The sequence below is a fragment of the Hemiscyllium ocellatum genome, chromosome 16 (assembly GCF_020745735.1).
Source record: "Hemiscyllium ocellatum isolate sHemOce1 chromosome 16, sHemOce1.pat.X.cur, whole genome shotgun sequence".
Taxonomy (NCBI): Eukaryota; Metazoa; Chordata; class Chondrichthyes; order Orectolobiformes; family Hemiscylliidae; genus Hemiscyllium; species Hemiscyllium ocellatum.
In genome coordinates this window covers 71348753-71375993 of record NC_083416.1, presented here as the reverse complement: position 1 = coordinate 71375993, position 27241 = coordinate 71348753, and the positions used below count along the sequence as shown (strand labels likewise).

At 39.4% G+C, this 27241-nt stretch overlaps 1 protein-coding gene across 3 annotated transcripts in view; it reads left to right on the top strand.

Annotated features, from left to right (window-relative positions):
* Positions 1–26709, top strand: part of LOC132823468 (prolyl 4-hydroxylase subunit alpha-2-like) — a 94870-nt gene extending 68161 nt beyond the window's left edge. For 2 of the 3 annotated variants that reach the window (XM_060837368.1, XM_060837369.1), the window contains exons 10-15: positions 285–384; positions 2367–2420; positions 9335–9400; positions 18444–18512; positions 19985–20081; positions 23939–26709. In XM_060837368.1, coding sequence (XP_060693351.1) covers positions 285–384; positions 2367–2420; positions 9335–9400; positions 18444–18512; positions 19985–20081; positions 23939–24009 — 457 coding nt within the window. In that variant the 3' untranslated portion in view covers positions 24010–26709. Of the gene's footprint in view, positions 1–284; positions 385–2366; positions 2421–9200; positions 9261–9334; positions 9401–18443; positions 18513–19984; positions 20082–23938 lie in introns of all 3 variants that reach the window. The other variant, XM_060837370.1, reaches the window with a different exon arrangement.
* The last annotated feature ends 532 nt before the right edge of the window (positions 26710–27241 follow it).

Below are 27241 nucleotides of genomic sequence, written 5' to 3'. Positions count from 1 at the left end.
AAAAATCCTTATCCTGTGGCAAATCACTGCACCAGATGACATCTCACCTTTGAGGTTGGCAGTGATTTTAATTTTTAAAAATAAATCATCAATCTATCTGGTCCAACTTTGGAGTCTGGATTCCTGAGATCAACAAAATGCCAGTTCTGCACTGTTGCTACATCAGCATGTCTGTTTAATATACATATTGGACCTTCAGACTGTCCAGTTTTAGCTAATTACATTGTCCCAGTTTGGATACACCTCCCATTTGAGTGCTGTTTTGTTTTGTCTGTTACATGTAGCGCGTGGTTGGATGATGATGAAGATCCCGTTGTGAATAAAGTCAATCAACGAATAGAGGACGTCACTGGCCTAGAAGTAGATACTGCGGAGTTACTTCAGGTATTTAGTTCACATCTCGTGAATCTGCATTATAATATGACTAAGGATTTACAAGTCTTAGTCTAACATACAGTTTGGACCCATTAACATGTCTACCAATCTTTGATGATAGAGATGGCCTAGCATAGTAGGAGTATTCCTGATTTCACACACTATCATTCAGGCTTTTTATTGCTATCTCCAAAACATTGCCTGATTCTTCCCCCACCTCGGTTCATCTGCTTCTCTAACCTTCACCCTATTTCTATTACTTGAAGAATTGACTCTTCCAATGTCCCAGAGTGGCTCTCACATTCTACCCACATTCTAACTCATAGAAAGCACTATTACTTTATCAGCAATGTGGATGCTGACTTCCACTGACTACTTATTAATCAATATTAAGGCCTTGCTTTATCTCCGCAATCTCCTCAGTCCCCACAATCCCGGAGATTTCTCCACTGTGCCAATTCTAGCCTCGTTCACATCCCCAGTATATAATTGCTCCAGTGTTGACCCTTGCGCCATCAACTGCTTGGAATCAAATCTTTGAACCTCCTGCCATTAACCTCTCTGCTTCTCTTCCTCTTGCTCATTCTCAGTCTCTTCTTTCAGTTTCTGTCTTAGTCCCTCTCCTCTCTACTTAAGGCACCCCTTGAAACCTACATTCTAGAACAGGATTTTGCTCAATCATCTGGCCAAACACCTTTTTTATTCATGTGTGGGATGTGGACATCACTGGCTGGGCCAGTATTTATTACCTACACCTAATTGTTTTGGAGAAGGTGGTGGTGAGCGGCCTTTTGAACAATCGCAGTCCATGAATTCGCCATAGGTTTTTTTTAAAAGGATCTGGATCAGTTCTTGGAGGCAGAAACACTTCTCAGACTACAGGGGAAGAATGAGGAAATGGTACTAATTAACTGTAGCTTTCAGAGGATAGGCACAGGTATAGCAAGCCAATGGAGTCATCCTCCTCTCCTGTATCAATGTGATCGTGATTCAGAAAGAGTATCCGAGCCAAATATGATTCTCTTTTTGCCTGGAATCCACACACAGTGATCAGCAGGTAGTGAACATTAGGGAAGCCTAACCGATTACTGTAGAGAGGAAAGAAGCCTTCACGGTTGCTAACATCAAGGATGAAACCAAATCACCATCTAAACCTTGAGCATACGTTATAGCCATTTCCCCAGTCAAAAGAAAATATCCTACATGTATCAGATAGTTTAAATGATTACAATCTTCTGAATGTGTGAAAGAGTTAAAGATGTTGAAACTCGGTGCTATCTTTACAAGCCTTTGGTTAATGTTTCTACTGGTGGAATCCTGAACCAAGATGGTTCCCCCATAAAATAGTATCACTCTGAAAGAAGCTATTCAGTGTGTTGTGTCTGTACTGGCTCTCTGAAAGAGCTCGCCTTTGTTAAATGTGAGTCAGGTTTCTGTTACTTCAAGAATTGACTCTTCCAATGTCCCAGAGTGGCTCCCACAATCTACCCCCCAGAAACCTGAGATCATCCAATACTACATCACTTACATTCTAACTAATAGAAAAGTAGCATTACTTTATCAGCAATGTGAATGCTGACTTCCACTGATTACCTATTAATCAATATTAAAGCCTTGCTTCATCGCCGCAATCTCCTCAGTCGCCACAATCTGTTTAGACTTCTCCAATGCACCTATTCTAGCCTCTTTCATTTCATGTTTCCAATATTCTATGCAATCAAGCCAAAACAATGTGGAAAATCCCATTGACCACCTCTTGAAAATGTTTTATTGATCATCAAAGAGTTGAATGAGTGGTGAGGTAAAGCACGTGTAACTGCCACAACTGAAACTGACTACAAGTTCGAAAAGCTTGTTGCTGTTTTGCGGTCAGAAAGAATTCTGCTTTGTGGTGTGAAATTTAGACCACAGCTGTAACGTGTTCCTCTGTAAGCTGCTAGCTGAAGCCCCTATGAACTGCTGCCTCTCATCAGTCTGTTTCCTTGTTGCAGGTAGCAAATTATGGAGTTGGAGGACAGTATGAGCCACATTTCGACTTCTCTAGAGTAAGTGACAATGAAACCTGTCCAGCATTTGACTTGCAACTTTATTTTCTTCAATCTGATTCTCATTCTGGAGGGCAGTTTTCCAGACTTTGGAATTTCAGGCCATCGATTTAGCTCTTATCACTGCCCAAACTTTATCACTCAGTTTGCAAATCTTAATAAAATCTGAACAATGGATAAAAATAAGGGACTAAAACATTGCCCTTTTATGTAAACCATGAAATGCAATTGTTGAAACTAGTTGAAGCTTTTAGTGAAATGATGAAATTCAATAGGATCTTCTAATGCCAGTTATTCCATGCTCTGGACATATTCATACAACATCCATGTGTTTTGTACTAACCTCACATATATTGCTGGCATCATGGCCAAAAGCCCTTTTAGTTCTCGTCTTGTTTGCTCAGCTTAGAGTTGCCCACACTGCAGGCTTGCCCTGCAGCCTCTATACACTTCCTGCAGGAGGGAAACCCCAAAGTGCCATGAAAATGATGTCTGTTTTATTCTGTTTTGTTGAACATTTATTTATTAGCAATGAAAAATATTCAAAGTGACAGGAAGATGATGTTTAACCAGGTGGGGAGGTTGAAGATAACAGGTCATATGGCATAACCTCTGTTACCAGTCAGAGTTGCTAACCCTATTTGTAATTGGAAATTCAAATTATTCATGACACTGCAAAATTTAAAAAAGGCCATTTAGTCCCTAGGTCCTGTTCTTGAATCAGCTGAGATCATAATTGACCTAAACTTGTGTACTCAGCTTTCTTCCATATCTCTTAATACCTAACAGCAGCTACCAAAGCAAACCTTTCAATTCAATTTTCTAACTAACGATTGATCATTAGTTACAGAACGACCCCCATTTTTCAAGTGTTGATCTTAATGTTTTTATTCATTCAGAAGATGTAGGCATCGCTGTCTGGGACAGCACTTATTGTCCATCATTGGCTATCTTTAAGATGGCAGTAAGGTGCTATCTTGATCTGCTGCAGTTCATTTGGTGTGGACCCCCAATGCCGTTAGGGAGACCGTTACAAGACTTTGATCCAGCAGCAAGGAACATGTTGTATTTCCAAGTCAGGATGATGAGTGGCTTGGAGGGGAACATGCAGATTCTGGTGTTTCCAGGTATCTGCTGGCCTTGCCCTTCCAGATGATGGAATTTGAGTTTGATTGATTGTTGTCACATGTACTAAGATAGAGTGGAAAGTGTTATTTTACATGCTACACAGATAGATCATAAGTGTAGCAGAACAGAGTGCAGAATACAGTCACAGAGAAGATGCAGAGAGGGAGAGGTCAGAATAACATTTGAGAAATCCATTCGAAAGTCTGATAGCAGGGGGAAGAATCTGTTTATACGTGCCTGACAGAAGAGGGTGAAAGAGAATATAACCGAAGTGGGAGGGGTCTTTGATTATGTTGGTTGCTTTCCTGAGGCAGCAGGAAGTATTGAGTGAATGGATGGAAGGCTGGTTCACATGATGCTGAAAATGTGTTGCTGGAAAAGCGCAGCAAGTCAGGCAGCATCCAAGGAGCAGGAGAATCGATGTTTCGGACATGAGTCCTTCTTCAGGAATGCTGATTCCTGTAGAAAGGCTCATGCCCAAAATGTTGATTCTCCTGCTCCTGAACAAGGGCTCATGCCCGAAACGTTGATTCTCCTGCTCCTTGGATGCTGCCTGACCTGCTATGCTTTTCCAGCAACACATTTTCAGCTCTGATCTCCAGCATCTGCAGTCCTCACTTTCTCCTGGTTCATATGATGGACTGGGCTGTGTTCATGACTGTACTGTCTTGCGGTCTTGGGAAGAACAATTGTCTTACCATGCTGTTATGCATCTACATAGGATCTTTTCTATGGTGCATCTGTAAAAATTGATAAGATGTGCTGAATTTGAGCCTCCTGAGGAAGTAGAGACTTGATGCACTTTTTTGACCGTTGCATCAACATGTGTGGACCAGAACAGATTGTTGGTGATCATCTTGACAATTTCCACCTCAGCACCATTGATAAAGACAGGGGAGTGCTCTCCATTCTGATTCCTGAAGTTGACAACCAGCTCCTTCATTTTCTTGACTTTAATGGAGAGATTGTTGTCATTATACCCTTCTGCAAATTGCTCAATTTCTTTCCTGTATTCTGTCTCATGTTTTTTGAGATTCAATGTACAATGGTGGTGTGGTCAGCAAACTAGGTAATGAAGTTGGATGGAATTTGGCCTCATAGTTGTGTGAATATAAAAAATTTAGTAGGGGGCTAAGCATACAGCCTTGTGGGGCAGTGATGTTAAGGATTGTGGTGGAGAAGATGTTGGCAGCTATTCTTAGTGATAACGATCTATGGGTCAGGAAGTCAAGGATCCAGTGCAGAGGGGAGAGCTGAGACCTAGGTCTTGGAGTTTAGAGATGAATGTGTTTCGAAATTATGGTGTTGAAGGTGGAGCTGTAATCAATATGTCGGAGCCTGTCTTTTGAATGGTCCAAATGTTACTTGCCACTGTAAGCCTAAGCCTGGATTTTGTCTAGGTCTTGCTGCATTTGAGCATGGACTGTTTTAGTATCTGAGGAGTTTGCAATGGTGCTGCAAACATCCTAATTTCTGACCTTATCATGGAGGGAAGGTTGGGAATATTTCATAATTTCATTTCTGAAAATATGGTTGTATTTTTAAACTACGGTCCCCTGGTCTAGATTCCCCAATTGATGTAAGAAACTTGCCCTAATTTACCCAATTTATTCTAATTGTGTAGATTCACCAGACTTGTTGCTGGGATGACAGGACCTTCTTATGGCTCTCACTGGGGTAGCATGCTGGAAATTGAGCCCTGCTATTCTGAAATCATCACTAAAATTAAAATTTTTAAAAGTACACATAATTCCCCAACGTAACAGTCATTTAGCCCCAGTTTAATATAAAGCACAGACCAGGTTTCTGTACTTAACTAGAATTACGATATACTGCAAGTAGATAGGTTCCAATGAGAGATAAATAATTATGAACCAATTACACATAACTTTACTGGGTGAAGTTCTGACCCCGTTATACGGACTCCCCTTCTATTCACATGTATGATCAGACACAGATAGGAACAAAATAGGTATTATGGGCAGAGAGTGAGTGAGTGGAAAGGCAGTTTCACAGGGTTTGCTGACTTGTCAGAATGTGCAATTCCTTGATCTTCTTTCTCCAGTTACTTTCATTTGCTTGTAGAAAGTGCAGGGTGACCGGTTCACACTTAGAAAATCTGATTTACTCTTTAAGAACCATAGTGAGCAGCAAACACTAAGGGGGGGAAAGAAAGTAGCTTTCTTCAGGCTTGACATGCCTTTACTACAGAATGAAAACAGCCCATTCTGCTCCAGTGTTCTGAAGATTTTGTACTGCCCGTCCCCAAGTTCTTCAGCTATCTGGGAACCAATCACATAATCGTTGATAGGCTGAGGGACCTTGTAATTAATAATTAGCCATCAGTGCACCGAACCAATCAGCTGTTTGTTGCCAGCCAAGGCTCCGTTCATACTCATCCCCTAGCTTGATCTCTTCTGCACACTAGGCTTCCACTACTGCTTGAACAAGCAGCTGTGTAAACAGTACTTACAATGAGGGTCAGGTTACCTCCTTTCTAAAGGTGCGGCTATCCTTCATCAATCCTTTTTTAAAACAGTCCTTTGCCCATTTCACCTCGCAATCAAACATCCACAGAAATAAAAAAAGAATAGCCACGGTCTCTATGAGATTGCGTAACCTTAATCCTATATCCTTTTGCGTTTTGAAGAGCAAGAAAGTGATCTTATTGAACCCTATCAAACATTTAAAGTGATAGACATGGTAGATGCAGGGAAGTTGAGGAGTCTGGGACCATGGAACAAAATTTAAAAATAATAAGATGCTACTTAGGACAGAGATGAAAAGTTATTTTACTCCAAGTTGTGGATCCTTAGAATTCTCTCGCCCAGAGGGCTGTGGAATCACAATTTTTGAGCATTCAAAATCATTGGTAATCAAAAATCTATCAATCTGTATTTTAAACATAGCCAATGGCATAGGAGAGTATTGGGTAAAGGGCATTGGAGTGTTTCACCAGCCATGGTCATATTAAATGGTGAGCAGACCTGATGGCTGATGGCCTACTGCTATTCCTATCATCCTGGAGATATGGAAAAAGGTTTGAGGGAGTGGCACTTGCTAAATTATTCTTGCAGAGCTGGCATGGTTTCGAGGGTTGAATGGTTTCTTTCTGGGCGTCTACAATTCTAGAAGAATGCTTTGATCCATGACAATGCTCTTCAGTTCTCATCTTCTTTGTGAGGTTATCTCTTATCTCAGCTCAACCCGGAACCACCCCTTGCCCAAATATTCAGTAAAATCTGTATTCACTCACATGAACTTATAACCTGTTCCACTAGACCAATGTTCTCCGAGAAATGGGTGAGGAGTGGAGTAAGAGGGTGAAATTACTGGGTCTGCAGGAGGACTGTGTTTGAGGCAGAAGAGCTCAGTATCGATCAGTTCTGTACAAATAGGGACAGGAGAAAGGGCATTAGTTGATTCAATAAGTGATGACACCTAGTTCAATTTCAATGGATTTCACCATCCTTTGATAGCCAGTTCCAACAATTGCTGCTCAACCATTTAAAAAAAAATGATTTCATAACTTCAGCATTGCACGTTGGAATCTCTTCATTTGGAATGCTTGCAGTAGCAGAAGAAATAAAAAGGAGCAGATGGATATCTGTTTAACACAAGCTCCATCCACTGAGGTCAACAGCTGGACAGGGAATTTTTGCATTCTGTAAGCATTTAAAGAGAGTAAACCACAATAAACTTAAAACACAAAAGGGGCCATCAATTTGTTTAGGATTTTGCCTCTTTGTTTCTTTAACTGCTGCTAGTGGTTCCTAAAGACCAAAACCTTTCAAGTTTATTTCTAATTACTTAATTCCTTGCAGCTGCAGTAATAAAAGTGATAGACAAAAAAATGCACTGATCATTTAATTACTTGTAAATGTTTCATTTTACTTATTTGAGTGATAATAAAGATAGTTCAATTCAATAAAACCATCTCCTCACCATGAGACGCTAGTGGCGTTTTGCATGGCATCTTCAAGTCTTAACAGTATTTAGTGAATCAAGTGCTGATTGGTTAATAGTGAGCCTTGCCAAGTTAATCAGGTACTATCCAGGTCTTCTTTTGGACTAAATGTAGAACTTAAAATGTTAGCCATTATGATAGTTGAATGTAGTGCACTAATTTGACATGACACCACTCCTCACCTCATCATTTTCCCTGTTAAAACAGAGATATCTTTGTAACATTTGGTAGTCTCTGTCTTTAAGTATACCTGTTACTTCAGCATGTGACCCTACCTGATTGAAGTCACTTGCTGATAGATTCAGTGAGAGCCCAAAAGTGCTGGCACCTCCAAATAATTTGTAGTGTACGTTTTTACTACCTATCAGCCTATTCCCTGATTTAATTGAGAATCGCTTGATTGGACCTGAATTGGAATCATTCTGTACCCTGACAAACCACCCTCTTCATCACTCTTAATGAACTGCTTCACTGCCAATCCAAACTTTGTTCATTTTTAGGGATTAAGGATATTTATATTGCTCAGTTGTGCTGGCAATGCAATCTGAGTGCTTCTCCAAATTAGAGTCATAGAATCATAGAGATGTACAGCATGGAAATAGACCCTTCGGTCCAACCCTTCCATGCCGACCAGACATCCCAACCCAAACTAGTCCCATCTGCCAGCACCCGGCCCAAAAACCCTCCAAAACCTTCCTATTCATATACCCATCCAATTGCCTCTTCTGGCAGCTCATTCCATACATCTTTGGAGAATTCAACCTTCTGTTGACCTTTCCTGTTTTGTGGGCAGGTCATTAAAATATGTATCATCTCCCAATCTCTCAACTTTCAAATGAATTTTCTGAAGTGTTTTGCAATAGCTGCTTAAATAGTTATTTGGGTGCCGTATAAGCTCAGTTTATATTTAACTTATCAAAACAATGTTATAAATCACAAAAGCTGTGGTTTTGTATGTGTCCCAGTCTGTAGCAAATTTTAGGAAGTTCTGTCCATGAAGGATTCCTTAAATTTTGAGACATGTCCAGGGATCTATGAAATGAATTATTCCTATTTATGAATGTTATTCCATTTCATCCATGTCCACATAGTGCCTGGGAATTATGATGAGAACTCCACCCCCTAATTAAGATGCTGGAAATCTGAAATAAAAACAAAATATTCTGGAGAACTCAGTAAGTCTGGCAGCATCTGTGGAGGTGGAAACATAATCAATATTTTGAGTCTAAAAGCTTTGGAACTTCTTCAGTTCTGTGAATGTTTGCTGTGTAATTGCTTAATTCATTGATCAACTGATTCACCAGCACAAATCCACATGAAAGATGGACTAAAATGACTCTCTTGAGAGCAGCTTTATTTGCAAAAATTTCAGATTGAATGTATTCAAGTCTCCATTTGTGGTAACAGTGAATTTTTCCCTTGGTTTTGATCTGGTGTTTCTTTCAACAATCCCAGACTGAACCCTCTCTGTCCACAAGTTCAAGTACATCAGTATCTGTCTGCATTCAGTCAATGGCAGCATCACAGGTACATTTCTACAAGTAGAGGCCAGTTCCAAGTTCATGAACTCTGTAACTTTTTACTGAGATTTGTATGGTGAAAGCATCCATTTAAGGTTTAGAAGCTCAATAGAAAGAAGTCTAGATAAACTTGTCTTTTTTCTCTAAAAATGAAATCTGTTGCAGCGCCCTTTCGACAGCAACCTTGCGACGCAGGGGAATAGACTAGCTACGTTTCTAAATTATGTAAGTACCCATGTGTGGTCGTCCATGCTCCGTGCTTTTGCTGTGCGTGTATTCATTCTCATTTCATTTTATAGAAAGAGGAACAGGATGCTTTCAAAGAATTAGGCACTGGAAATCGTCTTGCCACTCTTTTAAACTACGTAAGTATGTGTGATGATCGATTGGGTAGGACAGACATTTAGTAACCAAATAAATCAGCAAGTAAGCTAGTCTCATCACTCAGGGTTGCCCAGTATATCTCTGTGGCTTGTTGTGCTCTTCAACATGGGAGGAGGTGAAGATGAGGGAAAATTATCCTGTTATTGCACATGGACATTTTGGATCATTTAGATGCACAGCCAGGAGGGAGAGTGGGCCTGTCTGTAAAAGAGCCTGCTCAATATCCATTCCATTAATTCATGAGGACAGAAAATTGATTGCACTGCATTTATGTGCAAGGGATTCTCTTCACTCTATGTTAATCTTAAATACTATGCCCAATACAATCTAATACAGACCTCTCAATATTATGGAAATGTTATGAGATACAAAAGTTTCTGGGTTAATATTTACTATGTAAATGTCGGGCTACTGCATTCCTCTTGTCAAAGCCAGAAGTATGACATATCAGTTTGAACAATTTATATTTTTACAATTCCTCTCTTTTTAGAATGCTCTACAAAATAGGAGAGGTATTCTTAGATTGAAGGTTTATGGGGCCTGAGATCAGAGACATGATTAAAGGGAGAAATTTCTAGTAAGCTTTTGATGGTACAGGGAAAGGTAATAAAGTGGATTCACAAGAGATTGCTAGAGCTAGCTGCAAAAATGGAGGAAGATATGAAAGTCAGAGGAAGAAACAAAGGGAAAAGACAACTGCAGAGCACCAGAGAAGATTTTCCAACAGGCAGGCATGAAATTGTTCAAACATCACCGACCTAAATAATCTTTGAGCTGGGATGGAACAGCATCAAAATGTGAGTGTGATGATGAGGTATTGAAGGATATGGTATACACCTGTACAGAAGGAAGCCATCAGCCCCATGCCAGCCTGCAGAAGACAAAATCTGCTGAGTTCCATCTCTTACACTTTTTCCAATAACCATTTCAAATTAAATCAGTTACTTGCTTGATGTTGTTTTCATAAAAGCAGGGCCCGGATAAGTTCACCACTTCCAAATAAACGACAGCATATTGATTTAAATGTTATACCTCCGATAGACCCAAAAGTCTTCGTGGGTTCCATCTGCTGCCAGTGGAGGCAGTGTAAACACGAACCTCCGTGTCTGATGGCGCTCCAATTAATTTAGCAGGAACCGGTAATGCACACTGGAATAACTGGAGGAGGGATGGACAGGAAGAACAGCACTTGGGTTACTGTTTTCCATTTGTGGACTTACCTTTTTACCCCAGCTCTCTATCCAGCTTCAGTAAACATTACCACAAGCTGTCAGAAAGGAACCTTTCTGTTTGGTCTGAATCCTAAAGGGGTTTCAGTGCAGTTATAATGTTAATCAAATAACTGATTGTGGCTGTTGGCATCAAAACATGGATATATTGGTATGAATAAATAATGAATGATGTGAGTGGTTTACCTCCTGTATGCAATCTTCGAAGCATCCATTATCAGTGAAAAAGGATGTTAATAATTTAATAAATAAACTTTGAATCTTTCCTGGCTCCTTATCCTCTGTAGGTTTGTACTTATAAAAGGAAAAAAAAAATCTGTATGAATGTTTAAAAGTGTCTTGCTGATGATAGAATATTGCCTGTTTAGTTGGGCATATAAAAAAACACACATCTAAACCAATGCTTGAGACAAAAAAAAATCAAAATGTGCTGAAAAAACTCAGTAGATCTAGCAGCGTATTTGGGGAGAAAGCGAGAGTTAACATTTCATTTTTCAGTAACTCTTCATCAGGGTGCTAATGTTTGCTCAGACTCACTCCTGTCTGCTTAAATCATGTTCACTATTTAGATTGGTTGAAACAGCAATGTAGCCAACAAATATCCTAACGCACAGGGAACCCTCATCAGTTGATACAGCATTCCACATCCTTTGCCTTCAGCTAGTTTGTTAATACTGAGAGTGCTGTAACTAATTTATTGAGTTACCAAGTTGTTGCTGCACTGCTCTACTTCTGTCTATCGAGGAAACACTGATGTTGCAAGGCTAATAATTAAAGGCTGAGCGAGAATTTTCAAATTTGGAAAAGTGGAAGGCAAGATTTGCGGTGCAAATCTCAGTGTCGCTTCAAATTACGCCTCAGTTCTGAAAGAGGACATTACCCCAGAAGCTGGAGGTCTTTTCGTTTTTTGTATTTGATGTGCAGATCACAGGCAAGCGATCTTTGAGAATTAACCCTCCTCTTTTACTGCGTGTAAATAAGATGTCTTTTTCTCAACAGCAGAACTGTGGGCCTGTTCTGGTGTATGCATGGATCTCCCATATGCTGAACTACAGAAGCACCAATTTAAAAAAAATTATGACAACAGACCTACATGGTCAGGCTGGGTGCAGTTATCCTATCTTTGAGAAGCAACATACTTTTGATTATGGTCTACACATGTCTCACGTTATGCACACATTCGATGCCAACCATCTACTAGTGTTCTGACATTAATTTGCAGCAGGTAGAATTCAAAACGCTCTAACAATTAAAAATAAAAATTTAATCCTCTTACATGAACCAGAAAAACTACTCCAGAGACCAGCACTGGAAATTGATGCTGGCAAGCACAGACTTTTCTTAAAGCTACACATGCAAATTATTTATACATTACTAAGAAATCCTATGCCAAATGCCATAGTCATATTTATTTAGTGACGCTACCCAGTTTCTTTTGTACAATCTGACTGCACAATCTGTGAGCTGGCAACAGAGGCAAATTTTTCACTATTGATCTTAAGCCTCACTGGTGAAGAGGTCTAGTCATGGCTACCCGTTCTTTGCTTGAAGAGGTTACTGTGAAAGTGAAGTGATTCTTCAGCATCTAATGGGGGAATCTTCCCCTAACTTCTACAATTCAGTCTTTCACCATTGAAACTTGTTTTTTTCTCTTTAATGTTGATGCTCCTCAGTGCTTGCCTATTCTTTAAGCACCCATTAACTGATGATAGTTCAATACCTACACTATCCTGCAATTAGTTTCATTTGACTCATTCTTTCACAGAAGCTCGAAGTTATGGAACTCCAAACCACCCTGGGTCTTATCTTCCTCTGGCAGTCTTCAGCAATTTAAAAGCTTGGAGGTGGGGTAACTTTGAATATCATTGAAAATTGCATAGTGGAGGAATGTGGTGAGTGCCTTGGAGTGGGCTGAACAAATTGATGGCGGCCTCCTATTGACTTCAATGGAAAGAATGTTTACTGGTGTATATTGTATGAGCAACAACAACAACTGGCGTTTAAGTAGCACCTTTAACATAGTGAAACACAGCAATGCACAGGAGTGTACAACAGATTTCACAGGTCCTCCATCAAACAAAATTTAATGCCAAGCCATATAACAGGACATCCATGAACAAAGGCATTATCAGAGAGGCATGTTTTAAAAATTGTCATAAAGGACGAAACAGTGGAAGAAATTTAGGCAGGGATTGCCTACACTTTAATTCTAGGGCCCATGAGCTGGGCAGCTGAAGACACATCTACCAATGATGGGCCAGTGGAAGCTGGGGGAACACAAAAGATTAGAATTGGATGAATGTAGAAACCTCAGAAGATCCTGGGATGTTAAGAGATTGCAGGGATGGCGCGAGTCAAAGCCATGAAGGGATTTGAAATCCATAATCAGAATTTCAATGTCAAGATGTTGAGCCAGGTCCCCGTGTATCACCTTAACTTAAGTTTTCTTGTTACCTACTTTGTGAAGTACTTTACTTCTCTTTCAGTCCCTTTGGTATCCTGGAACAGTGCATCCTGTCTTTGTTTTCTCAATGAAAGAAATAACTACCCATTTACCCTTTGTACTTGGAACTCTTTTTTTTGTAGGAGAAAGAGGTGAGAGTATAGTCACATGAAATACAATTATTAAATAATATTTACAGCGCTGAAGCAGTTCATTCAACAGTACTGAAACTCTACATGAGCACCTTGACACTTAAATTCATGAAGCCTTGCTAGCACATCCTCCTTCATGATTTTATCTCGTTTTCCTTAACTCCATCAATGTTTTCTCCTTAATGAGCACTATTATGCAAAAGACAATGAATAAATTGGCAAGTAAAAGGATGAAGCTTGCCAGGATAAATTTTACATTGATTTGCAGTTGCAAAGTTAAAGCAAAGCTGCCGCTTCGAGTTTACATTTCTCAGAAATTGAATGTAATCACTTGAAAAAGCCCTTGTTTGGATTCATATTCTGCAGAATTATCGCAATGACACTCACTGCCTCCACCACTTGTTAAACCCGTGCTGGGATGCTGATTAGAATCAGATTGCTGTATGAGTTCACATCATCAGCCTACCCTTTGTCCGCATTTCTTTAATGTTACTGATTGCAATCTCTTGCAGCTTAATTTTGCCCACACCAAAAAAAAATGCCCTGAAGCATGGAACAGGACTACATTATGCCGATGGTTAATACAACTAGTTGGCAATCCTGATGCAGTCTGTTGCCTCATTTCCTGCTTTCAGTATGGCTGTTATTAAAAGTAGTTTCCCTTGTTATCTCTTTTGAGAATTGATTTCAACTCTGCAGCCCGACCTTCGAAAGTGAAACTCAAGGAGAAGTACTCAAAAGGTACTGTCTTTTCCCAAGAATGAACATTCTCCCAACTGAAATGAGCATACTGTGGTGGCAGATGGCCCCTGGTAAATGACTCTTAACAGCTTTCTGGCTGTGAGGAAGACACATTTTCCTCTCATCCTACTGAGCTGCTGATTCAAGTCATTTCAGGTGAAGCATTGAACTATTATTAGGACCTTTTGAGGTGATGAATTTGCTGTTAAAAATGTACAAAATTAATTAATGGGAAAGTTCTACAGATGAGTGAATCGAGTTACTGGGGAGACTTGAAGAAGTTTGGGTTTATCTCCTTGAAACCGAGGAAGATGTGACCCGAGAGAGGTATTTAGACAGAATAAACAAAACAAATTATTGCTAATGGCTCAAGATTGGAGGGTCACAGTTAAAGGCGACCTGTAAAAGCTCATTTCATGCAATGATTGGTTAGAATTTGGAACACACTGTTCAATAAGATGCTGGAAGAGGATTCAACGGGAAGCTACCAAAGGATATTGGGAACAAAAAAAATGAAGAAAAAATTGCAGAGATATGGGAAAAGAGCACGGTAGTGAGATTAACTGGATTGCTGTTCAGGTGCAGACTCGATGGGCTGAGAGACCTCCTTCAGGGCTATACTCTACAATTCTGTTATTCTCCTCCTGCCCCACTCCTGGCGCTTTTTTATTGAGGCAAATTTCCTCGGCTCCTTCGCAATGCATTCAATGCAGGAAGGCTTTATAAGGATTATATGGTTTAGCTCATTGTCCATTCCTTCCAAGTCCAGCACATATCCCAGCAAATTGAACATTAATCAAAGAGGAGAACCTAACTGCCAAGTAAGTACAACTGTTCACTGTGGCATAGCATAACAAGGAAACTTAAAGATTTGATGAACTTAAGCCACTTAAAAACATGTTTAATCCTGTTGGCATTGGTGACTGGAGTTTGGAATAGTTGGCTGGGGAAGTTGTCGTTTAGGAAACTCAATGATGCTGTAAAGCTTATTATCCACATTGTCTAACTATGATAGCGAATTAATGTGATTGTGAACAAATCACTAAAGCAAGGGAGGAGGAGGTTGCAGAAAATCAAAATGGAGTTGGCAAAAATGCAGACCTATTGAAGCAAGTTGGGCAAAGCTATTGATCAAGAAATTATCACATCAGCTATAGTGAGCAGGCACTTATACTTTATGTTCCCTTATTGAAGGTTTTTAACTCTTAAGTTCTATTTTTGCATGATATTCGCTGGAGTTTATAAAACTGTGCAAGATAACATCTCACAATGTAATTTGCCATCTGGAATACAAGCTGACTCTAATTCAATCATTTATTCCTCATTGCATGTTCTTGCATCAGTACCATAGCCACATATTGAATCCTTTTTTAATGTCATTTTCTATCTTATTATCTTTGTGCTGAACTGATAATGCAGCAATGGAAATTGAAATAAAAAGACAAATAGCAATTGTTAAATGGACATGGGCCAGGAAATGCACAGTAGGGAAGCCAGCATCAGCAAGGGAATGAATTGTTAATGTACTGGGTAGCACCTGTCTGGTCAGTTCAAAGAATCACCTTTGAAGGAAAGACTTGGAAGTAAAGCAAGAGGAGTTTTGAGGAGGACCACAGATCAAAGTAGAGAGTTGACATCCACTTTTACAAAGAGAAACTCATTCAAAGCTTCAGGAGTTAAAATCAGGTCCATAGTATCCATAAAATTGTACAGTTTCCCTTCTGTTGTAAGGCCATGAGTAGTTCATACTATGTGGTTTGCCATTGTATAATAACCACTTGCACATATGTAGTATCTATAATATCAAAAGAAATCCCAATGTGCTTCACAAAGTACAACAGATGTATATTGGCATGGTACCAAAAAAAATGATTATACCATACACTGCAACAATGGGGACTTACAAAATAGCCCATGCAAGTCCCAAAACTTGGTCTTCAATGTCTATTTTATTGGAATCAAGATTTCTCGCGCATTGGCTTGTCTTGTTTGAGATTTATGGGTAAAAGGACATGGAGGGCTGTTTTTGATATTTTGTCTCATTTGCTGGTTGAACCCTGAATCAAATATTATACCTTTTGATCTGTTACTTGCCTCCTCAACACCCTGGATTCTCTTAAATATGGCCTAGTTTGTCCTCAGCAGTGTCATCTGTTTGGTCATGTCTGTTCTGATGAAGGCTTAAACAATTTACACAACAGATTTCAATGCTGTCTTTCGTCATGTGCTTTTATAGGGGTTTCCACTGTTTATATGGTGTACCATTCATTTTTAATTAAAAGATTTTGTGTTTGTGTCAGGAGTAAATGCTGACATGAACTGGTTGTGCTGAATCACCTGTTTTCACATTGTAACTTTTATATATTCTGTCTAGAATGCTGCAGATTTATGTTTGAGGTTCTGTGAAATGTAAAAACTTTCAGAAAATTGTTCCCAGCAACAATTATTGTAAAGTGCTTGGTATTTGTAGTTTATATTTGAAGTGGGCCCTTTATTTGAGGGCATTGAAATCATGCACTGTGCATCTGATAGTCTTTCATTGCCAAGTCAATGATGATAGTTATCCTTATGGTGGCTTATCTGACACTTAAAATAAATTGACTTATTTTTACTCATGGCATGGAAAGGGGTGTTTACTGCAATGTTGTTTCAGCACTTAGAGTTATATCATGTGTAATGCTTCGTGTTAAATGTAATGCTTCTGTATGTAATGTCGAGAGCTTTGTCATGCTGTCAATGTTCACTGCCTGCCCTGTTGCCTGCTTAATGCAAGAATTTGCTATATTAGCTGTTAAAGGTTTCATTTCATTGTTTCGTGCTTTATTTAAAAACATCTTTGTCATGTACGCAATGTCTGATCTCAATATGTCAAAACATATCAGTGCAGTTTGCTAAACAGATATTGAATACATTCTTGAAAGTTATTTTTAATTGAATTCAACCAAACTATGTTACAGTTAAAAATACACAGTTTTTCAGATCTATGTAGTGCAGATTATAGAAATTATCAGCAGACATTATCAGCGTTGCTTACTGAAGGATGATAGGATCAGGACTTTCTTTTGCAGAGGTGGCCTTGGACTGGGGAATGGAAAGGTACATATAGCTGGAAGTTGTGGCATATGTCACTTCTCTGGAAGCAGACATGAATAATAGCAAGCGGGTTTCTCTGTTTGGCTGTAGTGCTCATTGAAATTTGCTGACCTAAGCACTGGCCAAAGCCTAACCATTCTTCCTTGGGAGGGTCTAGCTTGTCAAGATGTTTGTTCATTCTGTCTGAATGCTTGCCAAAGATCATTGTTGTATTCACTGACAAGGACCATATTTTTGGTGTTAGTTTGAAAATTTCAATAAGTGAGATCTTATAACTCAGTGAGCTAGTGTTTTTGTTCCAACTCCGTAAGTGTGTAATTAAAAAGTTATTATTTTAATGTTAAAATTCATAGGCTCAGGGAGGGAAAAGTTAATTTGGCTATGCATGTTGGAGCATGATCCAGCAAGCCCTGTTAGTATGTACACGTACTTATTTCCTGACGTTATGGCTTTAGCTATTGCTTACTTTGGTCACAGGCTTCCACATGAACAGTAAAATGTGAAAGGTAGTCTCCATTGCCTTTGGAATCATTTCCAGCGAGAACACAATGTTAAGAGAGGACTAGAAAAATCCCAGTGAAAATAAAAGTATAACTTGGAACAGTGCCAGGCCTGAAACCATTATTACATAGTTGTGAATGATGGAACTTTTATCCATCTCTCACCAAGCACCCCCGCCCCCCCCCCAAAGCTAACTATACTGCTTTGTAGTTGTGCAGAGTGAAAACCACACACTTCCCACACTAAGTGAGCTAAGTAGGTGTGATAGAATCATTGTTGGGCAATAATCGCTTGTTTGCCTCGTACCCAAGAGGGCCATGGCAGAACCTTGTAATGCTGTGCCTGCTCACCTTGAGATGCACCAGGTGAAGCCAAGAAAATTGAGTTCTTTGTGCTTGAACCTATTGTGAGAGAGAGGGCTTGGGGGGAATCAATAGAATCTTCATCGGCATTTAAGAGCAGACAGAAGGTTAAACAGAAAAGGCATTGCAGCTCAGTCCATACCTGCAAGAGAAAAAAGGTAGGTCAGCCATGTGACTCCATCAGACAGTCAAACAAAAGCTAAGGACTTTTATTAAGGTGTGAGATGAAACAGCAAGAGTTTAAACTGTATTCTCTGTCATTAGCATTAGCAGTGCTATCAATTGCTGTTTATACATGTTGCTTATGGTGACGTTGACTGTTTGCAGCTAAAGTCTCTTGAACAGCCGAGTTATGTTGCATCAGCTGCATGCATTTAACATAAGTGATTGTTTCAAATCGAGACTGCCATAGCTTCAGCTGTATTCATTTAACATGAAAGCAACTTCTCCATACAGTCATTTGGCACAGTATTTACAAATCTGTTTGCAATTCTGTATACCAGATGAGTGATGTTCCAGCAGGAGGAGCCACAGTATTTCCTGATTTTGGTGCTGCCATATACCCCAAAAAGGTAACCGTTTATACCAATTTTACATTACCAATTGTTTGTTTTCTACATATGATTAAGTTTGAAATGAATAGATATGTGGTGTTCTGTTAAATCTCAGAGAAATCTGCTTTGTTATAATCATTCATTTTTTTTCTTTAATAACATCTGATTTTTTAATCTCTCAGCTATACTGGGCCCAAGCCTGGTAAAGCCTATCAACTAAGTTAATTCTTCAAAATGTCCATCTTCTGATAACTCTCACCCTTCGTCTCAGCATTTATGTTAAGATTTGAGTCACCATGATCTGATTGGTTCATATTATTTCAGATCCACTCACTGCCAAATACAAGTAGAGATCTAGGAGAAAACAAACAGAAGGAACTTCAAATCCTTTAAGTTATAGATTTGATGCTTGAAGATTAACTCTAGAAAGTGATGAACAAACAACAATTTTTTTTTTACTTCCCACTTGGATTTTTTTGGAAGAGAAGCCAATGAATTGCTTCAGTTTATGGAATTTGATTGTCACCGTTTAAAAATCTGCCAATTACGCAGTATTCCAGTTGCACCCTGAAAAAAAGAATGTGAATTCTGAGATGAGTGAAATATCAAAGTTTTCTTTGATAAGAGACAAAAGAGGATAAATGGAAAGAAGGTGTAGATCAATCATGATCTTGTTGTACAGCTGGGATGGATGCCCGACCCTTGTTCTTGTGGCTTCGTTTGAAAGTAGCTCAGAGATGGAAAATATAGCTTTTAGTAGATGATGCTGTCTTTGCTCATTGCATACAAATTGCTCTTTCCATCCCCAAGGGGCAGAAAAATGGCTCAGTGGTTAGCATTGCTGCCATAGCATCGGAGATCCGGGTTCAATTATCCCCTCAGACAACTGTCTGTGTAAAGGTTGCACATTCTTTCCATGTCTGCTCTGGTTTACTCCCACAGTCCAAAGATATGCAGATTAGGTAGATTGGCCTCGCTAAATTGCTGACAGTGTCCAGAAATGTGCAGGCTGGGTGGAATGGCCATGGGAAATGCAGGGTTAGTGGCTTAGGATTGGGGGTGAAGGTCTGGGTGGGATGCTGTTCAAAAGGTTGGTATGGACTTGATGGACCAAACGACCTGTTTCCACACTGTAAGGATTCTGTGATTGTCTGAACTACCTTTGTCTACAGATCCCAACTCATGTTAAACTGATGCTGCTGAAGTTTATTCATTATGGAGACATTTCTTTACCTCCCAAATTGCCTGGAATAGATTTGAATATAGTTCCTAGCAATGACAAGCAACGATTCCAGCACGGCAGACTTCACCATGAAAGGATTATTCCATTTTGTTAGTAGAAAGGGAACTTTCAATTGATCAATTGTTATTTTAATTCTTAAAAAGCAAATATGCAGGACAGTTTCACCTTAACTGTTAAAAAGCATTTTACCTGTCTATGATATTCTAATTTTAAGGATACAATCTAAATTTTGGTTTGTAATTTTCAGGGTACAGCAGTATTTTGGTATAACCTCTTTAGAAGTGGAGAAGGTGATTACAGGACGCGGCATGCAGCCTGTCCAGTATTAGTAGGAAGTAAATGGGGTAAGTGCTTCATAATGTCTACTGTTAATAGCCACAAGGCTGTTTATTTCTTGTGGTTTGAGTGTAAAGTGAATGAATAAAGAAATGTATATCAATCTATATGTCAGACTCTGTCAAAATATGCACATCGTTTTGTAGAAAAAAATCTTCTTTCCATTAAGCTCTTGTGCTGAGACATTCTATTCGCGAATAGAATCATTTCTTTTCCTGTGTCTGGAATGCAGTGGCAATGTCCAGCACTCCTAAGGCATTTGATACAGGAAAGGCCAAATACAAAATACAGCAGATGATGGAGATCTGAAATAAAAACAAAGTGCTGGAGAAACTTTCAATAAACTGCCTTCTTCTCAACACCAATGAACCTCAGCTCCAGCATTAAGAAAGCGTTTCTGACAACATCTACATATTGTTCTTTTTCATTTCTCACACCAATTATCCATGTGACCTCTCTGAACAAAATTAATACTTTTGTGCCAGTTTGTGAGCCTGTTTTTTATTAGGACTAACATAACCATATGTTTCAGCTTCAGTTGTACTTTGGTGGCTGGTACTCTGTTCATATATTGAGTCATAAAGTGTCCCTGGCAGGCTAACATTTGGTGGCCATCCCTAATTGACCTTCACAAGCTGGTGGTGAGCTCCCTTCTTGAACTGCTGTTGTCCTTGCTGTGGGTTAATCCATAGCGCTGTTACGAAGCCATGTTACTTCTCAAACCTTAATCGTAATCACTGTCAGACTCTTTATTTTCACCATACCCTGACAAATGAAAAGCCAGAGTGTTCCCAACAATGACTAAATGAATAACTTGTTCTGAAATTGTGAACATTCATTTTCCTGCCCCAGTGCTTTGAAGAAGGGCTTATGCCCGAAATGTCGAATCTCCTGTTCCTTGGATGCTGCCTGACCTGCTGCGCTTTTCCAGCAACACATTTTTAGCTCCAATGGTTTGAGTGTCTTGCTAGGCCATTTCAGAGGGCAGTTCATTGACCAGGCAAGGTGAGCCTGGCAAGTATCCTTCCCTAAAGAGCATCAATAAACCAGATGGGTTTTTGCACTAATCCAATAGCTTCATGACAATTTTTGCTGATATGAGCTTATCATTCCACTTATTAGATATGAATGTATATTTTCAATTTACAGGGTGAGATTTGAAGTCACGTTGTGTAGATTATTAATCTAGTAATATAAATACATGACTGTCACATCCATGTACACTCATTTTTCAAGGATCCCTTGAGTAACTAGAATTATCTTTGTGATGAGACACTTAATTAGTTATATGGCTTCATTGGGTGAACAGAGTACTCAGTGATAATTGGGGTGCCTCCAAAATCAATCTCATTATCTTCTGGTATGAAATAAGATACACAACAGGTGAAACACCATCTGTGTTAAGGTTGGATTGTAAAACCATTGACTTTCACAAATTGATGAGGAACCAAAAGAGCCAACAATCCTGGTTTGCACGAGCTCACTTTCTATTCCAGGGAACAGCCCTTTCTCTTTTATTTGTCATCTCCATAATTTGTATCTCCTCCTCAAAAGTAAAAATTGCCTCAGTCATGACGTACAGCATGGAAGAAGGACAATATGAGAGTTATTATTACTGTGTTTCTTCTGTTGGAAATCAATTATGCAGTTTTGGTCTCCTTATTTAAGGAAAAATGGAAATGTAATACAGATAAAGTTAAAAATTGCACAACACCAGATTATAGTCCAACAGGTTTATTTGGGAGCACTAGCTTTTGGAGTACTGCTCCTTCATCAGGTGGTTGTGGAGTAAGCTCTGAAAGCTAGTGCTTCCAAGTAAACCTGTTGGACTATAACCTGGCATTGTGTGATTTTTAACTTTGTAAACCTCAGTCCAACATCGGGACCTCCACAATACAGATGAAGATCACTAGCTTGATACTTGGAGTTTAGAAGAGTGAGAGGTGATTGGATTAAAAGTGCACACAATCCTAAGTAATTTTGACAAACTGAATGTGGAAAGTTAATTTCTCTTGTGGTTCAGTCCAGAATTATGAAGGCAGGGTGGTAGACATTGTCTGTGTGGACAAGGCATTCAACAAAGTTCCGCATGGTAGACTGGTTATTAAGGTTGGATCACATGGGATTCAGGAGAAGCTAGCCAACTGGATACAAACTGACTTGAAGGTGGTGATACAGGATTATTTTTCAGACTGGAAGCCTGTGATCAGTCAATGCTACAAGAATTGGTTCTTGATCCCCTGCTTTCTGTCATTTATAGAAATGATTTGGATGTGAACATAGACGGCATGGTTAGTAGGTTTACAGATAACACCAACCATTGGTGGTGTAGTGGACAATGAAGAAGGTTACCTTAGAATACAACGGTTTCTTGTTCAGTTAAGCCAATGGGCCAAGGAGTGGCAGATGGAACTTCATTTAGATAAACGTGAGGTTATTTTGGTATTTTGGTGCATACCAAACATGCATTTTGGTAAGGCAAACCAGGGCAGGACTTATAAAGTTAATGGTAGGGCCCTGGGGAGTGTTACCGAACAAAGACTGAGGAGTGCAGTTCCGTGAAAGTGAGGTCACAGTAGATGGGCTGTTGAAGAAGGCATTTGGCATGCTTGCCTTTATTGTTCAGTACATTGAATATAGCAGTTGGGACTTCATATTGTGTCTGTACAGGACATTGGTTAGGCCACTTTTAGAATACTGCATTGAATTCTGGTCACCCTGCTGTTGGAAAGATGCTGTTAAACTTGAAAGGGTTCAGAAAGAATTTACAAGGATGTTGTCAGGGTTGGAGGGTTTGAGCTATCGGGACAGGCTAAACATGCTGGGGCTATTTTCCCCAGGGCATCACAGACTGTGGGGAGACCTTATCAAGGTTTATAAATCATGAGGGACATTGATAGGGTGAATAGCCAAGATCTATTTCCCAGGATAGAGGAGTCCAAAACTAGAGAGCATAAGTTTAGGGTGAAAGGGGAAAGATTTAAAACAACCCTTAGGGGCAACCTTTTCATGCAGAGGATAGTGCATATATGGAGGTGGTGGAGGCTGGTACAATTACAATATTTAAAAGGTATCTGAATGGGCACATGAATAGGAATAAATGCTGGTAAATGGGACCAGATCAGTTTAGGATATCTAGTTGGTGCAGATGAGTTAGACTGAAGAATCTGTTTTTGTGCTGTACATCTCTATTACTTATACCTAGGACATACTATTTTAAAGTTAGGGATTGCTCTTCTAGGACATAGATGTGGAGCATTTTATTCTGAGGTTTGTTCAACTCAGTAAATATATTTAAGGGTGATGTAGATAGATACCTTTGCCTTACATGAATCTCAGGTTATCCTGATGAAGGGCTAAGACCGAAACATCGATTCTCTTGCTCCTCAGATGCTGCCTGATCTGCTGTGCCTTTTCCAGCACCACACTTTATCAGCTCTGTCTCCACCATCTGCTGTCCTCACTATCTCTCAGGTTATCAAAGATGATTGGGAATATGGAGGTTGGAATACTACCAGATCAAGCACAGCAGGTCAGGCAGCATCCATGGAGCAGGAGAATCATGTATTGGGCAAAAGCCCTTCATTCCTTTTGCCCGAAACATTGATTCTCCTGCTCCTGGGATGCTACCTGGCATGCTGTGCTTTTCCAGCGCCACACTCTCAACTCTAATCTCCAGTATCTGCAGTCCTCACTTTTGCCAACACTAACAGATAGCCTACTTCGGCTCCAAATTTGCATGTTTTTGTATTTACAACTCATCTGAATAATTTACTATCCTTATACTAGATTATGATGTGTTGAAGAGCTTTAATCTCTTGTTAATTGTTAATTATTTCTTGATTGTTAATTATTTCATTCGTAGTTTCCAATAAATGGATCCATGAGAGGGGACAAGAGTTCAGGAGACCATGTGGATTAACAGAAGTGGATTGAACTTATGAGCCTTGGCATTATCCCTGTTTACATCCTTCTCTTATTTTATCAGGACAAACAAACAGTCAGGATTTGATTTCTTCCCCTTCAAGTGCCAATCAGCTTGTGCATTCCACTTTGATCAGATCACGTTATTTTCATTCCAAATGATTTCTGTTCTCTACCCCTCTCCACCCCAAAATAAAGACCCAATGTTTCTCAATGAGGGGCGAAATACATTTTGTGGTATCTTCAATTTGTCAGCCACTCCCTACAAGAACATTGTTCAACCTAAATGGCAACAAGTACTAAATCTGAATACTTTGCTGTCTGGGAGAAGACAGCAATCTTTCCTCTCTCAGAAAAGAAGTGGATAAAAAATATCAGAGCATTCATTCATCCTTCTATCCTTCTACCTTACGAATTGTAGCAGAAGAAAATGTGCAGTTTGGACTCAAGGTTCCTCCACTTGGATACAGCTCCATGCTTCTCCTGTTCTCACACATCAAAGGCAGCTTTCTCTTCAGCAATCTCTGCCTTTTAAGATGTTCAAAACCTTCTTGAAGCACTCCACTTAAGAAAAGTATTGACGTGAAAATTGTTTGGCCATCCTAGTTCAAGCTACCTATTTACGGAGGAGATTCTCCTATCACCATTTTGTCAATTAATTTTTGTTTTGTGAAATTCTTCAATGGACTTTCATTTTTTTTCCCAGTATCTGATCACCTTTTGCAAAATTACAGCAATTGGGATCTTTTAAGCGTTAAATAATGCAAATCTCTCCTAAATTTCAAAAAGATCATTTTTAGTGATCATCTTAATTCTTTCCCAGTCTGTTGCACTGTGAATGAGACCTGGTTCCTGGATTAATATGTAGCATCCTAAGAGGAAGACCATTCACCATTTTCTAAGGCAAACTGAGAGGGATAAGCATCAGATGGAGCTTTGTCAGTATTTCTCACATCCGGAGAATGGAAGTAAGAAAGATGGACTACATTGTGCACATGAACCTGAACATTATTGTGAAAAAACATCAATCATTCCAACTTGAGCCTTCTCAAAAATTCATGCTGAGAAAATTATACAACTTCATACAAAGTCCATATCTGTAATGTTCCTTTTTTTCCCTCAACCCATCCAAGCTGGAATCATAACATAGCTCTCCCCTCCCCTCCTCGGACTCCTGAAGGTCCCCCACAACCTTCAACCCAAGGGACAGGACACCTGCCATGGCCTATTCATTACTGTCAATACAGATAAATCGAAGCTCTTGTATTTTGATAGGGAGCTTTCATATTCTTTGGGAAAACAGAGACCAAATGAGGGAGATGAACAAAGGGACCCAGCCATCCAAATACAGAAAGTAGCCCAGAAGACCCAGGTTCAAATCCCAACATCATAACATGTTTGAACAAGCTGATTAAAAATATCTCAAATACAGAAGCTAATCAAATAAAGTAATGTTGTTCATTTCCTTAGGAATAAATTTGAAAATAGTGGTCTAATGCCCCTATCCCTGCACTAGAAGGGCTGGGTTCAAATCTAACCTGTACTAGAGATATGTCGTAACAGGTTGATTAAAATAAGTACAATTGAAAAGTAGGGAATCGAGTGAGACCCTGATGATAAGTTGATTTGAGTTGCGGCATTAGAACACATTTCCTGGTTTTCTGATCCCTTTAACCGGAATGATTGGAGTGTGAAACTCCTAACCACAAGGAATGGTTCAGGTAAATAAATTGGATAAGCACATGAGGGAGAAGGAGGTAGTGTAATACACTGAAGTGTAAGATGAAGGTGTGTGGTGGAGCCTCATGTGGAGAGCAGAGCAGAATGGCCTATTTCATTCTCTTTCGTCATGGGTTGTGAGTCTTGCTGACAAAGATCGGCATTGACTGTGATCCCTAAAGAAGGTGGTGTTGAGGCCGCTTGATGTGATGCTATGCATTCCACATAGATTATTCTGTGCCCGAAAAGGAAAACAAAGTAGATCTTGCCTTTGCGGATTCTAAATGAGAAGCACTCTGGTGATTCCTTTAGTAAAGAAGGGCTTTTCCAGGACACAATTTAAGACTTAAAACTTTTAAAAGTTTTAACACGTCAGTTATCTCCCTGCAGTTTTGTATAACTTATATGAAAGCCAAGATACTTAGTCACCTTTGTGACACTGGATCTTGAAACAGAATCTGTCACCCTTGTGTAGATGAACTTAAATTTGCAGAAACTGGCAAGTTGAATGTAGCCTGTAATTTCTATCTTTCAAAAGCTGTATGCTTCACTTTGACTCCTGTGAAACCCCGAGAACAGCTTGAATTGCTCTAAATATTTTCCATCACCTGTCCTGTCAATCAAATAGACTGTTGAGAACCCATAGATACATAAGATTGCCTGTGTAATTCTCTCTATGCTGCTTTTACCAATTTCACTCCAAAGATCAGGGATGGGAAAGTTCCCCTCTTCCCGCTAAGTTTGATTGGGTCGTTGCAATTGTAGAATATTGCTGATGTTTGATTTAATTTGTCTTTTTATTTTTTTGTTTTTGTTGCATAGAGTTTCTTTAAATACAGAGTGGTTTTGTTAACTTTTTTAGAAAAATCTTAATGTTATTAAATTTGGTTTTTTTTTGTATGGAGCACAAATAGCTCAAAATTACTGGAGGAAGTTGTGGTCCAACTGTTAACTTTGTTAGGATGAATGAATAAAACAAGAAAATCAGATGAATGGGTGACTTGTCTCTGGACGTGTTTTGTTGGATTTTAAACTTCCTTCAATCCAGTTAGCTGATTAACTGAGCAAATGTTTGCTCCTTAATGTTATGCTTCATAGAGCCAATTAAGATCATAAGACAATAAGAAATAACAATAGGAGCAGACTCTTTGGCCTGTTGAGCCTGCTCTGCTATTCGACAGGATCATGGCTGATCCAACAATCCTCACATCTACTTACCTCCCCTTACCCGTAAACTTTGATTTCCCCTATGGATCAATACTTTATCTATCTTAGGCTTAGATATACACAAGGATTTTTCGTGAGGGAAAACATCCTCTTAGCATTTACCCTGTCAAGCATCTTAATATGTTTCAATGAGATTGCCTCTCATTCATCTAAACTCCAATGAATGTGACCAACCATGATGATAGTCCTGGTGGTAGACATTGATTTCACTACGTCCACTTTAGGTTAGACTTACAGTGTGGAAACAGGCCCTTCGGCCCAACAAGTCCACTCCGACCCGCCGAAGCGCAACCCACCC